Source organism: Mesoplodon mirus (genome assembly GCF_964341445.2).
Source record: "Mesoplodon mirus genome assembly, chromosome: 4".
Classification (NCBI taxonomy): domain Eukaryota; kingdom Metazoa; phylum Chordata; class Mammalia; order Artiodactyla; family Ziphiidae; genus Mesoplodon; species Mesoplodon mirus.
Window position 1 is genome coordinate 8,920,962 of NC_138979.1, and position 15,347 is coordinate 8,936,308.

Sequence of the window (15,347 nt, forward strand, 5' to 3'; positions counted from 1 at the left end):
ATAACTTTGCTATATCACTCGAGGCCAGAGTTCTTCATACTTTTAACATAAATATATAAGTATCCATTAACATAGTATTCGGTTGCTTTAAAAATATTTATATAGATTATTTCACACTGTACGTGTTGCTCCTATCCTGGTTTCATTCAACATTGCATGTAAGATTGATCCAAATCAAAATATAGTTGTCGTTTATTTCTTTCCACTGCTGTATAGTATTCCACGGTAAGACTGTATCACGTTTTACTCACCCATTTTCCAATAAAGGCCATTTTCCAATAAACGGGCTAGTTCTAATTTTCTCCCACTGCAAACTAGGCTGCAAGCACGTATCTACCTTCCTGCACATTTTTGAGAGTTTCTCCTTACCACCTCACCAACGTCTGGTACATCATCTAAGATGGTCTGCTAACCTGATGAATGATTTTTAAAGGTAGCTTGCTGCTTTGATGGGCATTTCCAGGATTACTGGTGAGGTAGAGAACTGCTTGTGTTTACCGGCCAGTTGGATTTCTTCTTTCTTGATTTATCTGTTTATTTGGTTTGCTCATTTTCCCCCCTATTTGGGCATGATTCCTTTATAATATCAGAGGCATTTAAAGCGAAAACATTAAGAATATGTGATGCACACCCTCGCTGGAAAGACAGGGGCTGAAACCTAGAGAGGTTAAGGGTCTGTTCCGGATCACATGGTGAAACAGGTCAGCACAGGAACCTGGGTTGGGATGGAGATCTCTAGATCAGTAAACCGGTATCTTTTCCACTGCTCTATGCCCCCTTACCCGAAGGAAATGAGCCAACAGCCAAACTCAAGGCCTAGAATCTGATGAAAGACTCTAAAGCTTAAAGTCAGAGGTTGCATAACATTAGTCTGAATTGCTTAGTCAACAAAGACTCCAAGACTGCAGGGCGCGGAAAGAGAGAAGAGCCCATCAGACTCCCTAGGCACCCGTTGAGATCACCACACCCCCAAACGGAGCCAAGAGGCCCTCCTCTCTCTCCCGTTCCAAGCTGCTGTAAAGAGCACACCCCGGAAGAGGCCTGGGCCCGCACCTCGGGGAGCCACAGGTGAAAAGGTTGCCTAGTGGCTCCACACTCTGGGCCCTGAACCCATCTTTTCATGAGAGAACCAGGGCCGATCCTGTGATGCCTTCCATCCCAGTTTACCTCGGTCACCACCCCAAATCATCTGTCTTCTCCATGTTATACTGACCCCATCTTCCACCCTCCTCGCTCCCAAACTCCTGGGATCTGCTCTCTGGACCCAACAGAATCTACTACCAGCCCATTTCCTATATCTTCAGCGGCTCTTACAACAAAAATCTGGCTGCCCTGTGACCCTCCTGAGTGGAAGTTCTTTAATCATCCACACTGCAAATGCTGGAACAGCGTCCAGCATGCACTAAGCATGCAATAGATACCTGGCGATCAACTCCAGGGCTCTGACGTCTTCTTTGCTTATCCCTGTTCACTCTGGAACCTCTTAACTTTCTTTTTTTGCGGTACGCGGGCCTCTCACTGTTGCGGCCTCTCCCGTCGCGGAGCACAGGCTCCGGACGCGCAGGCTCAGCGGCCATGGCTCACGGGCCCAGCCGCTCCGCCGCATGTGGGATCTTCCCGGACCGGGGCACGAACCCGCGTCCCCTGCATCGGCAGGCGGACTCTCAACCACTGCGCCCCCAGGGAGGCCCCCTCTTAACTTTCTTCAGGCCACAGTTCACGACAGAAGATTGTTTTCATCCAGATCCCCTGCTGGTGGCTGTCACCGACCGGTTCCCCTTTGGATGCCTCCCTCCTCCCCTCCACCTCCACTGCTGTCGCCATTCTCAGTCACTACAACCCGCACAAGGCTGATCCAAGCCAATGCCTTCGTCTCTCGGTTTCCTGACCTCACCTTCAATGGTCCTGTCCTCCCCTCATCTTAGCCACTTACTCCCAAGGTCATTCCGTGTCATCAGAGCAGAGGTACAACCTACCTCTGAGATCCTGATTTCAAGCATCCCACTCTGATCCCCACATCCTATCCTTCCGCCAACTCACTCTAGTGCTCCCATTCGTCAGCTCCTCCACTTTATTAAGATGTCCAAATCAAAACTACAATGTGGTATCAACTCACACCGGTCAGAATGGCCATCATCAAAAAATCTAGAAACAATAAATGCTGGAGAGGGTGTGGAGAAAAGAGAACCCTCTTGCACTGTTGGTGGGAATGTAAATTGATACAGTCACTATGGAGAACAGTACAGAGCTTCCTTAAAAAACTAAAAATAGAACTACCATACGACCCAGCAATCCCACTCCTGGCCATACACCCAGAGAAAACCATAATTCAAAAAGATATATGATCACTGCGGCACTATTTACAACAGCCAGTACATGGAAACAACCTAAATGTCCATTAACAGAGGAATGGATAAAGAAGATGTGGTACATGTATATTCAATACAATGGAATATTACTCAGCAATAAAAAAGAACAAAATAATGCCATTTGCAGCAACATGGATGGACCTAGAGATTGTCATACTGAGTGAAGTAAATCAGACACAGAAAGACAAATATCATATGATATCGCTTATATGTGGAATCTAAAAAACAAGGGTACAAATGAACTTATTTACAAAACAGAAGTAGAGTCACGGATGGAGAAAACAAACTTATGGTTGCCAGGGATAATGGGGGTGGGTGGAGGGATAAATTGGGAGACTGGGACTGACATATACATGTTGCTATATATAAAATAGATAACTAATAAGAACTTGCTGTATAGTACAGGGAACTCTACTCAATATTCTGTAATGGCCTATATGGGAAAAGAATCTTAAGAAAAAAAAAATAAAAAGAGTGGATATATGTATAAGTATAACAGATTCACTTTGCAGTACACCTGAAACTAAACAACATTATCAATCAACTATACTCCAATTAAAAAAAAAAAAAAGATGTCCGAATCCATCGACCCTCCTACAGTGTTTTTACCACCCTCATCCCCCATCTCCTCACTTTGGATCCATGTTCTATCATTATAATCACTGCCTTCTAAAGCTTCTTAACTCCCCTGCTTGTCTCTCTTGCCCTCATGGTTCTTAACCCTGATGAAATCCAACAGGCCACCACCTTCCTGCCTGCATTCCAGCTGGTGAACTTTCCTGGACAAAGACCCACCACCATGACTGGTTTAACTTTAAATATACACCCGCCAATAACAAACGGGCAGTCAATACTGCTTAAAAATCCTCACACTTCCCTGATACACTTGCTTTCCTATTCTCTAACTCCTTCACACGTCTCTCCTTAAACCTCTGATGCCCTCTCCTCCCACTTTAATCTTGGCTGATTGATCTTGTTTCGTATTTTATAGGAAAAAACATAGAAGCAATCAGACTTCATCATCTTTCACTACCAAACCTGAACCTGTATTCTCTGCTTTTCCTCCAGCGACGACAGATGAAGTGTCAAGTCCGATTTCTGGCCAATTCCTCCATTTAGACACTGGTTCCCACTACTTTCAGCTTCTCCAGGACTTCAGTTGACAATCACCAGCTCTCTCCCACATCACCGGTTCTTCCCTGTCTCCTGGCGCATTCCTCTCAGCATCCAAACTCATTCCGGCGTCTCCCATCTTACCAACTACCTGATATTTTCCTACTTGTTTTTTTATTATCTTGCTCTCTCTACTAGCATGTAAACATGGATGTTGTTCAACAGCACCTAGCACCAGGAAACTTTTTGATTTCGTCTATACTGGACCAAATTGTGAAGCCATGCCAACAAAATGAGACTTTTTTTAGATACAGTGATTTCCGAGAGAACATAGACCCATTCACCACTTCTTCTCATGACCACCTCATAGCAAAAAGTTACACTTTGTATTACATCAGTGGCTCTGTAGGTAACTTGGTGATTTTAAGAAATAGGAAACTATCATTATACCAATTGTACAATCAATCTCACATATTATCACAGTGTGATGAATTTCAACGTTTGGTTTTAATTTTTTTAAAAGGCAAAGTATAACAAACTTGGGCTTTAAAATTACCAGCCAGAGTACACCTGAAACTAACACAACACTGTACATCAACTCCAATAAAAATTTTGAAAAATAACAAACAAAATTATAAAACCAGAAAAATAATGCATTTTATTTGTTAGGGTCTCTTCACAGCCAGCACATCATTTTTGTGCTGCTCTCAGGCTAAGCTCTGCTAATTAGAGCAACATCACTTTGCTAGGGAAATATTTTGCACACATCTCTACAAGATGAACAAAATTTAAAAGCACTATAAGAATTGAAGTCAGAGCTAGACTAAAACCACTTCAACAGATTTCAATATCAAATGTGAACTCGGACGCGAGGCTGCCTGGGTTCAAATCCCTGCCTCTGACAGTTTCACTTGTGACAAGTCACCCAGACATCTGTCTTCCTGTCTATAAGATAGTTGCTGTGAGGGTAAAATCAGTTAATACAGTCATCTCTGGTATCGACAGGGCATGTGTTCCAGGATCCCGCATGGATACCAAAATCCACAGATGCTCAAGTCCCTTACATAAAATAGCGTAGTATTTGCATATAAGCTATGCACATCCTCCCGTACACTTTAAATCACCTCTAGGTGACTTATAATACCTAATACAATGAAAATGCTATGTAAATACTTGCCAGCTCTCAGCAAATTCAAGTTTTGTTTTTTGGAACTTTCTGGATTTTTTTTCTCGAATATTTTCTATGTGCAGTTGGTTGAATCCACAGATATGGAAGGCCAACTGTATACGTAAGATCTTCGAGCAGTGCTTGGCATATTGTAAGTACATGTCAACTACCGTTATTATGAAAGACAGTCAGTGCTGTCAGGAACAGAAATCTCACCTGATTAAAACAAATAACATTCACTGACTGAAGTGAGATTTCTTTTGAAACACTCAGACAGTGCTTGAGGGGAGGGCAGCTATTTTCACTATTTTATAAGTGGAATAAGTAACAACAAGCCCATGAACACAAGAGTGATTTTCCATGAAACAAAGAGGAACTGGGAAAACGGCCAGGACTTACCATCCATGCTGCCAAGAGAACAGTGGAGATGGAGAACTGTGAGGGAGGATCAGGTGCCCAGGAGATGGCAGGAATGCAGGACCTTGGCTGCGTGAAATGAACACAAGAAAAGTCACCCTTGAATCTTCTCTCTCACAGCGCACGCGTATCCAGCAAACCCAGAAGTCTACAAATTGTAGGGGCTCAAGCTCAGAATTCATCCAGACTCTGGCTATTTCTCACCCCACCACCAACACCATCTGCCTCCTAGTATGGAAGCAGTCCCTTTTCTTGTCTCCAAGCTATGGTTACAGAAACTCGGTTGAGGTATAGAGTAGTTTGTTTGATATTAGGTTACACAGATGAGACAAATTGTGAACAGGTATTATGAAGGCTGGTCTAAATAGTAGGGCTATTATCTGTTTTATTTCTTGTAACACATCTGAGGTCTACATTGTCCATAAGAGCCTATTGTGTGGTTCTACTTAGTTGCAGCTTTAGTCACATCAAGATTTCGATTCAGTACTAGTTAGCAAAGCTCAGAGGAATAGTTGGCATAGCTAATTAGGATAAAGTCATATAACTCTGTGCACTTTCCTTTTTTCATTTAAAATGGTTTTTAAAACTGCAAGAAGAAAATATAAATTTTCCTAGGCTACTGCTTAACTTACATGGGCTCTATAATATATATGACCTTGGTAAGTCCGATGTCAAATATTAATTATGGTGCTTTCCTTTCACTTATTCAACAAACATTTCTATGGACCCATCATGTGTCCTGCACTGTGTTGTCTACTGGGGAATCTGCGGGACTGTAAGCTTCCTGAGGGCTAGGTAGGAGCAAACTGTTCTTGTTTATTTGTATAACCAACCCTGTTTTCCCCCGAACAAATCCACTCACCCTTCCTCACCCTCACACCTAGGGCTATCCGACAAGTGCTAGGGGTTCTATCTCCAGTATATTGCTCAAATCTTTTACTTCTCCCCAGTTTCACTGCCAAAAAGCCTGGTCCAAGCCACCATCAATCTTTTGCCTGGACTACCGTGTTAGCTTCCTGTATTGGTCTCCCTGTCTCTCTGTAATTTATCCTCTGTACAAAAGCTACAGTAATCTTTTCTTTCCTTAGTAGACTTTTAGGAACGTTAAGTCAGATGGCAGCATTCCCTTGATAAAATTTCTTTAATGTTTTTTCCATTGCCCTTAGAACAAAATTTACAAAAGTTCCTGCGAGGCAATGGCTACTCTCTCTCCCGCTTACTTCCACTTCCTCAGTTTCTTCGAAACCACTCGGCCCCCCCCGCCCCACGGAGAATGCTCCAGCCAGACTAGCCTGCTTTCAACTTCTTGAACACACAAGTGCTTTGGGGCCTCAGGTTCTTTGGAAAGCTCTCCCCTAGTTCCTTCTCATCCCTCAGTCTCTGCTTAACTCTCCATTTTTCTAAGCCTTTCCAGACCACCCTATCTGACCAGGCCCCTGGAACCCTCTCACCTCCTCCTTTTCACGACTTTATTGCACATTCCACTATGGCATACCTGTCTGTTACCTGTTAGCCACTTTAAAGTGTAAACTTCACGAAGGCTGAAGTGATGGATGACGCATTCAGTAACTATTAGCAAATCATCAATTTGAGCAAATGAACGAATGAATAAAACAAAGTACAGACGGCACGCGTTTAGCAAGCGCCTTAAAAGGTTACCTTTAAAAAGAAGAAACTGGACCCTTAAACAGCCTGGACGGCCGAACACCTGGCACCTCTCGGTGCATTTCGGAACTGCCCGCAATCCCCCAGCCCCGGAACCTCCGCCGCTCAGCACTCAGCGCCTACCCCCGCGCCCGGCCCCGCGCTCGGCCCAGGTCGCCCCCGCGCTCGCCCAATTCCCGTCTCGCCCACCTGAACGCCCCCGGACTCCGCGCCTCCCGCCCTCGGAGCTCGCTAAACTCTCCCACAGACGCGCGCGGGCAGTCCCTTACCCTGCCCCTCAACAGTCGCAGACCCGCACCTTACCCGGCTCCGCACCCCTTCCCTTTCTACAGTCGGACCCGCCAAAATTCCAACTCGACTCCGCCCGCCCCGCCTCTGATGTCAGACGCACGCCGTCTCGAGGCTGCACTGATTGGCTACTTCAGAGGTCTTGGCGGAAACGCCCGCGGGGGGGGGTGGGGAGAAGGTGACCCTTGCGTAGGGCAATATGATTGGCTCACGTGACCGGCGCCCTCTTTGTTGGGGGCAAGGGAACTTCCGGTCGGTGCAGCCATGGCTTCCTCCGGTAAGTGTTCTAGCGTCCCCACAGGCGCCGGGAAGTAGAACTGTCCCTGTACGGTATTTTCATAGGTCAGAACTTAGTTCCTGACACTTTCCGGCACTGACCGTGTCATCCAGTTCTGAGCCTCGTTTTCTCTTACGCTTGACGCAGAGAAGCCTGCACGTTGAAGCTCAAACCGCGGAACCCACTGCAGACCTTCCCCCTGCCCTCATAGATTGCCTGTGGCTGGGTTGACTGTATAGAGGTCTGAACAGGATGGTTGATAATTTCGCTCGGTTGGTTATTTTACAACCTCGTGTTCAGTTGAGATAATGGGACTGAAAAACAAACCAACAAAAATCTGGTCCACTTTTACCTCTCTCTGACCGTCGTCACCGTCTGTAAAATGAGAAGGAAAGACTAGATGAGATTCTTAGACCCAGTAGAAACCACTGTTTGCAGAGGAGTTAGTGGTCCGTAGACTTTAATTGCGTCAGAGTTGGGAATAACTGTTTTCTGCTTTTTCCCACCAAAATGTCAGCATCGGGAGACAAGGGACCGTGTCTTTTTTTTTTTTTTTTTTTTGCGGTACGCGGGCCTCTCACTGTTGTGGCCTCTCCCGTTGCGGAGCACAGGCTCCGGACACGCAGGCTCAGCGGCCATGGCTCACGGGCCTAGCAGCTCCGCGGCATGTGGGATCATCCCGGACCGGGGCACGAACCCGCATCCCCTGCATCGGCAGGCGGACTCTCAACCACTGCGCCACCAGGGAAGCTTGGAGACCGGGTCTTTTTCATCTTCCTAGCTCTTCCTCTGTTTTTTCTCTTGCTGCTGGTGCCTGGAACACAATAAATGTTCATAGAGAGAAAAAGTCGAATAGAGTATTTGCTCCTGAACAAGTCACTTAGCTTTGGCGGGGGCGGGGCGGGGGGTCAATTTCTTCATCCGTAAAGTGCTGATAATAGCGATAACTAGAGGGTTTCAGGAAGGATCAAATAAGAATTTCCAGTACCTTTTCACACACTGGTTATCAGCCATAATCACTTAGTGCCTCAGGTGTACAAGTTTGGACAAAGACAAGGTCCATATTGTAGGCATTTAGTCTAGTGTGGGAGATGTGATCTATGCATAAAAGACAAATAACATAAGGTGACTACCAGGGAGCATCAGTCTTGCTGATGAGGAGGTAAAAGACAGGTGGAAAGATGAGGTGGAAACATTTTAAAATGTAGGTAAAACAAATAGGGTGGCAGATGATGAATACTTTATTCTGTAAGCGGTAAAGAGACCCTGTTTGAGCAGGTGGGGGAGGAAGGTAGATGGACAGAGAAAGGTGTGGCTAAGTGCCCAGACTATGCAGTTAAGACTGCATGATTTTTAATTGCCACATGCTAACTGTGCAACCTCGGCTAAGTTACTTAACCTCTCTGAGCCTCATCTTACTCATGTGCAAAACAGGGACAGTCATAGTTCTTTCATAGGGTATTACGAGAATTCATGAGAAAAACTTGAAAATATGCAGAGTGTGCCCAGCACATGTAAGCATTAAAAGTGTAATAACTTTTATTCTTACTACTTTATAAGGCAATGCTTAGGACGATTAAGCTAACAAAGATAGGTGCTCAGGAGAATTCCCTGGCGGTCCAGTGGTTAGGACTCGGCGCTTTCTCTGCCGTGGCCCCAGGTTCAATCCCTGGTCAGGGAACTAAGATCCTGCAAGCCGCGCAGCGCGGCCAAAAAGAAAAAAAATTCAAAAGATAGGTGCTCAGGAACTGGATACACCAGAAACTGAAGACAAAGAAGCTTGATAGATCGTGATAGTCCCAGACTGTGAGAGCTGGAGGGAAGGGACGAATTGGAAGCATATTACGAGGGAAACCTATCTGCTTTGGTAACTGACCAGAGGAAAGTTACCTTTGGCAGGAAAAGGAAAGGACGATGGCCAGGTTGGCAACAGCTGAGAGACCAGCAGACTTACAGAGGAGGAGCTTGCTTTGGACAGGGTAGAGATGTGAGTTCAGCCTGAGGCGATGGTGGGGAGATTTCAGCGCTACCTTTAGATAAGTGACCCAAGCCAAGGGGACATATCAGGGCTGCAGGTGTAGGCTTACTGAGTGCAGTTGAGTTCTCTAAAGTAGAGATTGTAGAAGCAGAATATCTTTGAGTATGTTTCCAGGGTTAATGCACCAGGCGATTAAATCGATGCTTCCACCTTTCGGCCCAGCAGGAAACAATGCTATTCAAAATCAGAAAATCAGGGCTTCCCTGGTGGCACAGTGGTTGAGAGTCTGCCTGCCGATGCAGGGGACGCGGGTTCGTGCTCCGGTCCGGGAAGATCCCACATGCCGCGGAGCGGCTGGGCCCGTGAGCCATGGCCGCTGAGCCTGCGCGTCCGGAGCCTGTGCTCCGCAACGCGAGAGGCCACAACAGTGAGAGGCCCGCGTACCGCAAAAAAAAAAAAAAAAAAAAAAAAATTAGAAAATCAGATCTTCTGCTGGGAGTAACAGCCGGTTTCCAAAGCACCCACACCACCTCCCTGTAGATATCTGTTTACATCTGCCTTCACATCTCATGCTTTATGGCACAGAATTCTCGAGAGTCTTATCCCAAACTTGAATTTGCCCAACTGAACAATTTTCCTAACAGAATATTGTCTTTGTTGCCCAAATAAATGACTATTGCTTTTCAAACAATCTAGAGGTTATTTCAAGCAACAGGGTATGTTCCTCCATCTCGACTGATGCTTTGCAAAGAGAAGCCAATAAAAAAACCTCTAGCCTTGCTGTTTTTAATTAATTCATGAGAATGCTCAACACATTTCTTCCTTGGTTTTGCTGAGTTAATAACTACAATATATACTTTATGCATGCAGAATAAATTTTACCCGTGATTATGGCTCCATATGTTTAAAGGACAAAATTGCTACATAAACCTATCAGCTTACTGAGAGTTCCTAAGCCAATATTTTTTTGTATTATACTTCATATCTTTGCAGTTACTTACCTAGAAAAAAAGAACACTTACAATACTCAGTGATGACCAATATCTTCACAAAGAGAACATAATGTTATTTCAATAATTTTTAAAATGACAAACTCTGTAAGTCACAGGATACCAAAGAAGATGGTAAAATTATTTCTACTTTTTGCTTTCATAGCAAAGCAGTTTTGGTACCTGTCCTTTCACTAAAACATTTGAATATTCGTCCATATACTTGATTCCTGTTACACTTAAAAGCTGCAACTAGCTGTTCTATCAGCTTTCTTCCATTGAATTAATGATTGCATAATAAATCTGATATTTCATTAAAAGCAATTCCAACTTAGCCCTTTCATTATGGGTCAAATGAAATTGTTGGTCAATTTTCACCATAATCTTGATTTTATGATTTAATGTGAACACATTTTATATGTGTTCATATTAAATAATCATATATAGTTAAAAGGTTTTTTTTCATTTTTAAAGAAAATAATAGACTTTATTTTTTTAGAGCAATTTTCGGATTACAGAAAAATTGTGTGGAAAGAACAGAGTTCCCATATAGCCCCTTCCACACACACAATTCTTTTTTTAGTAGATCTTTATTGGAGTATAATTGCTTCACAGTACTGTGTTAGTTTCTGTTGTACAACAAAGTGAATCAGCCATATGCATACATATATCCCCATATCTCCTCCCTCCCTCCCTATCCCACCCCTCTAGGTGGACACAAAGCACCAAGCTGATCTCCCTGTGCTATGCAGCTGCTTCCCACTATCTATTTACATTTGGTAGTGTATGTATGTTCATGCCACTCTCTCACTTTGTCCCAGTTTCCCCCTCCCCGTGTCCTCAAGTTCATTCTCTACATCTGCGTCTTTATTCCTGTCCTGCCCCTAGGTTCATCAGTACCTTTTTTTTTTCTTAAATTCCATATATATGTGTTAGCATATGATATTTGTTTTTCTCTTTCTGACCTACTTCACTCTGTATGACAGACTCTAGGTCCATCCACCTCACTACAGATAACTCAATTTCGTTTCTTTTTATGGCTGAGTAATATTCCATTGTATATATATACACCACATCTTCTTTATCCGTTCATCTGTTGGTGGACATTTAGGTTGGTTCCATGTCCTGGCTATTGTAAATAGTGCTGCAGTGAACACTGTGGTACATCTCTCTTTTTTTAAATTTATTTATTTTTTGGCTCCGTTGGGTCTTCATTGCTGTGTGCGGGCTTTCTCTAGTTTCAGCAAGCGGGGGCTTCTCTTGTTGCGGAGCACAGGCTCTAGGAGTGCGGGCTTCAGTAGTTGTGGCTCGTGGGCTCTAGAGCGCAGGCTCAGTAGTTGCGGCGCATGGGCTTAGTTGCTCTGCGGCATGTGGGATCTTCCCAGACCAGGGCTCAAACCGATGTCCCCTGCATTGGCAGGCAGATTCTTAACCACTGCGCCACCAGGGAAGTCCCACATGTCTCTTTCTGAATTATGGTTTTCTCAGGGTATATGCCCAGTAGTGGGATTGCTGGGTCATATGGTAGTTCTGTTTTTAGTTTTTTAAGGAACCTTCATACTGTTCTCCATAGTGGCTGTACCAATTTACATTCCCACCAACAGTGTAGGAGGGTTCCTTTTTCACCACACACTTTCCAGCATTTTTGTTTCTAGATTTTTTGATAATGGCCATTCTGACTGGTGTGGGGTGATACCTCATTGTAGTTTTGATTTGCATTTCTCTAATAATTAGTGATGTTGAGCATCTTTTCATGTGCCTCTTGGCCATCTCTATGTTTTCTTTGGCACACACACAATTTATTATTAACATCGTGCATTAGTATGGGATTTTTGTTACAATTGATGAGCCAATATTGATACATCATTAACTAAAGTCTATAGTTTACATTAGGGTTCACTCTTTATGTTACACATTCAATAGGTCTTGACCATTACAGTATTATGCAGAATAGTTTCACTGCCCTAAAAATCTTCTGTGCTCTTACCCCTCATCCCTCCCTCCACCAAACCTCTGGCAACCACTGAGCTTTTTTACTGTCTCCGTAGTTTTGCTTTTTCCAGAGCATTATACAGTTCAAATCATACAGTGTGTAGTCTTTTCAGATTGGTTTCTTTCACTTAGCAATATGCATTTAAGGTTTCTGCATTTTTTTTGTGTGTGTGGTTTGATAGCTTATTTCTTTTTAGCACTGAATAATATTCCATCACATGGCTGTACACCATAGTTTGATTATCCATTTATCTGTTGAAGAACATCTTGGTTGCTTCCAAGTTTTGGCAGTTATGAGTAAAGCTATTATGAACATTCATGTGCAGGTTCTGTATGGATGTAAGTTTTCAATACATTTGGGTAAATTCCAAGGATTGTGTGCTTAGTTTTGCAACAAACTGCCAAACTGTCTTCCAAAGTACCATTCTGCATTTCCATCAGCAGTGAATGAGAATTCCTGTTGTTCCACATCCTCCCGAGCACTTGGTGGTGTTATTGTTTTGAATTGTAGCCATTCTAGTAAGTGTGAGATGCTCTCTTGTTGAAATTTGCAATCCCCTAATGACGTACGCGGTTTAGCATCTTTTCATATGTTTATTTGCCAACTCTGCATCTTTGGTGAGGTATCCATTATCTTTTGCCCTTTAAAAAAATTGGGCTGTTTTCTTATTGTTGCATTTTAAGAGTTCTTTGGATATTTTGATACCAGTTCTTTCTCAGATATGTGTTTTGTAAAGATTTATTCCCAGTCTGTGGCTTGAGTTAGTTTTTGTGAAAGGTGTAAGTTCTGCAACTAGATTATTATTATTATTTTCCTTTTTGAATGTGGATGTTCAGTTGTGCCGGCACCATTTGTTGAAAATACTATCCTTTCTCCATTGAATTGCTTTTGCCCCTTTGTCAAAGGCCAGTCTTTGTCAAAGACTCTCTGGGTCTATTTCTGGGCTCTCTGTTCTGTTCCATTCATGTATTTGTCTATTCTTTCACCAGTACCACACTGTCTTGATTACTGTAGTTTTATAGTAAGTCGTGAAGTTGGGTAGTGTCCATCTTCCAGCTTTGTTCTTTTCATTCAATAGTGTGTTGGCTATTCTGAGTCTTTTGCTTCTCCGTATAAACTTTAGAATCAGTTTGTTGATAGCCACAAAATAACTTGGGATTTTGATTGTAATTGCGTTGAATCTGTAGATCAGGTTAGGAAGAACTGATATCTTAACAATATGGAGTTTCCCTATACATAAACATGGACTATCTCTCCATTTATTTCTTTAATTTCTTTCATCAGATCTTATACATATTTTATTGGATTTATAACTAAGCATTTCATTTTGGGGTGTTAATATAGATGTTATAGTGTTTTTTAATTTCAAGTTCCAGTTATTCATGGCACACTGATATTGGTAATCTGTGTCTTCTCTTTTCTTAGTTAACAGGGGTAAAGGTTTATCAATTTTATCAACTGTTTCAAAGAACCAGCTTTCGGTTTCATTGATTTTCTCTATTGAGTTCCTGGTTTAAATTTCATTGATTTCTGGCCGCAGTTGTATTAAGTTATTTTCTTCTGTTTATTTTGCATTTAACTTGCCATTCTTTTTCTAGTTTTTTTTTTTTTAAAGAAGAGTTAACTATTGACTTTAGATCTTCTTTTCTATATATGCAGTCAATGCTACAATGCTACACCTTTCCTGCTAAGCCCTGCTTTCATTTCATCCCCAAATTTTGATGTTATATTTTGTTTCATTTAGTTTAAAATATATTTAAATTTCTCTTGAGACTTATTTAATCCATGTATAATTTACAAAGTGTATTTAATCTCCAAGTGTTTTGAGGGTTTCCAGGTATCTTTGTGTTATTGATTTCTAGTTTAGTTCCACTGTGGTATGAGAACATACTGTGTATGATTTCTGTTGTTTTAAATTTCTTAAATTAAATTTAAATTTCTGTGTTTAATGGCTCAGAATGTGGTCTGTCATGGTAAATGTCCTCTAAGAGCCTGAGAAGAATGTGTATTCTGTCATATGTACACTATGAAGTATTCTATAAATGTCAGTTAGATCTAGTTGATTGATGATTTTTTTGCCTATTGGGTCTGTTAATCACTGATAGAGGGATTTTCAAGTCTCCAGCTATACTAGTGGATTGGTATATTTTTCCCTGTAGTTTTTGCCTTATGTATTTTGATGCTGTGTTTTTAGGTACATATACAGTAGGGATTTTTATGTCTTATTGGAGAATTGATCCCTATATCATTTTGTAATGCCCCTTTATCCCTGATAATTTTCCTTGCTTTGAAATCTTCTTTGTCTGCAATTAATATAGCTACTCTTTCTTTTGATTAGTGTTGGCATGCTGTATCTTTCTCCATCTCTTTACATTTTATCTATATGTCTTTATATTTAAAGTGGGTAGACAGCATATAGATGAGTCTTGCTTTTTTATCCACTCTCAAAGTTTCTGTCTTTTAATTGGTATATTGAGACCAATGATGTTTAAAGTGATTACTGATATAATTGGATTAATATCTACCATATTTATTACTGTTTTCTGTTCACTGACCTTGTTCTTTGTTTCTTCTATTGTCTTTCATTCTATTTCTGACTTTTCCGGTTTTAATGGAGCATTTTATGTTATTCCATTTTCTCACTTCTCTTAGCGTATCAATTATATTTTTTTAAACTTTTTTTTGGGGGGTGGGGTTGGTGTTGCCCTAGAGTTTGCAATATACATCGACTACTAATCCAAGTTCACTTTCAAAGAACACTATATCACGTCATGGGTAGGGAAAATACCTTGTAACAGAGTATCCCCAATTCTTCCCTCCCATCCCTTAAAACATTGTTGTCATTTATTTCATTTATCCATTAGCTATAATCACCAAATACATGTGGCTATTGTTACTTTGAACAAACTGTATTCTATTTGGGAATTCCCTGGCAGTCCAGTGGTTAGGACTCCATGCTTTCACTGCCAGGGCCTGGGTTCGATCCCTGGTCGGGGAACTAAGATCCCACAAGCCATGCAGCACAGCCAAAAAAACCACCAAAAAACAAAAAATGAGAAAACCTATTATCTGTTCATGAAGAATAAGAAA

General features: G+C 42.1%; 1 protein-coding gene across 5 annotated transcripts in view; it reads right to left on the minus strand.

Moving 5' to 3' along the window:
- The window catches only part of MCM10 (minichromosome maintenance 10 replication initiation factor), a 39,925-nt gene extending 32,832 nt beyond the window's left edge, over positions 1–7,093 (minus strand). For all 5 annotated transcript variants that reach the window (XM_082617842.1, XM_082617841.1, XM_082617845.1 and 2 more), the window contains exons 1-2: positions 7,002–7,093; positions 5,050–5,136 (exon numbers count right to left, since the gene is read on the minus strand). In XM_082617842.1, coding sequence (XP_082473968.1) covers positions 5,050–5,056 — 7 coding nt within the window. In that variant the 5' untranslated portion in view covers positions 5,057–5,136; positions 7,002–7,093. The remainder of the gene's footprint in view (positions 1–5,049; positions 5,137–7,001) is intronic.
- Between the last annotated feature and the right edge of the window lie 8,254 nt (positions 7,094–15,347).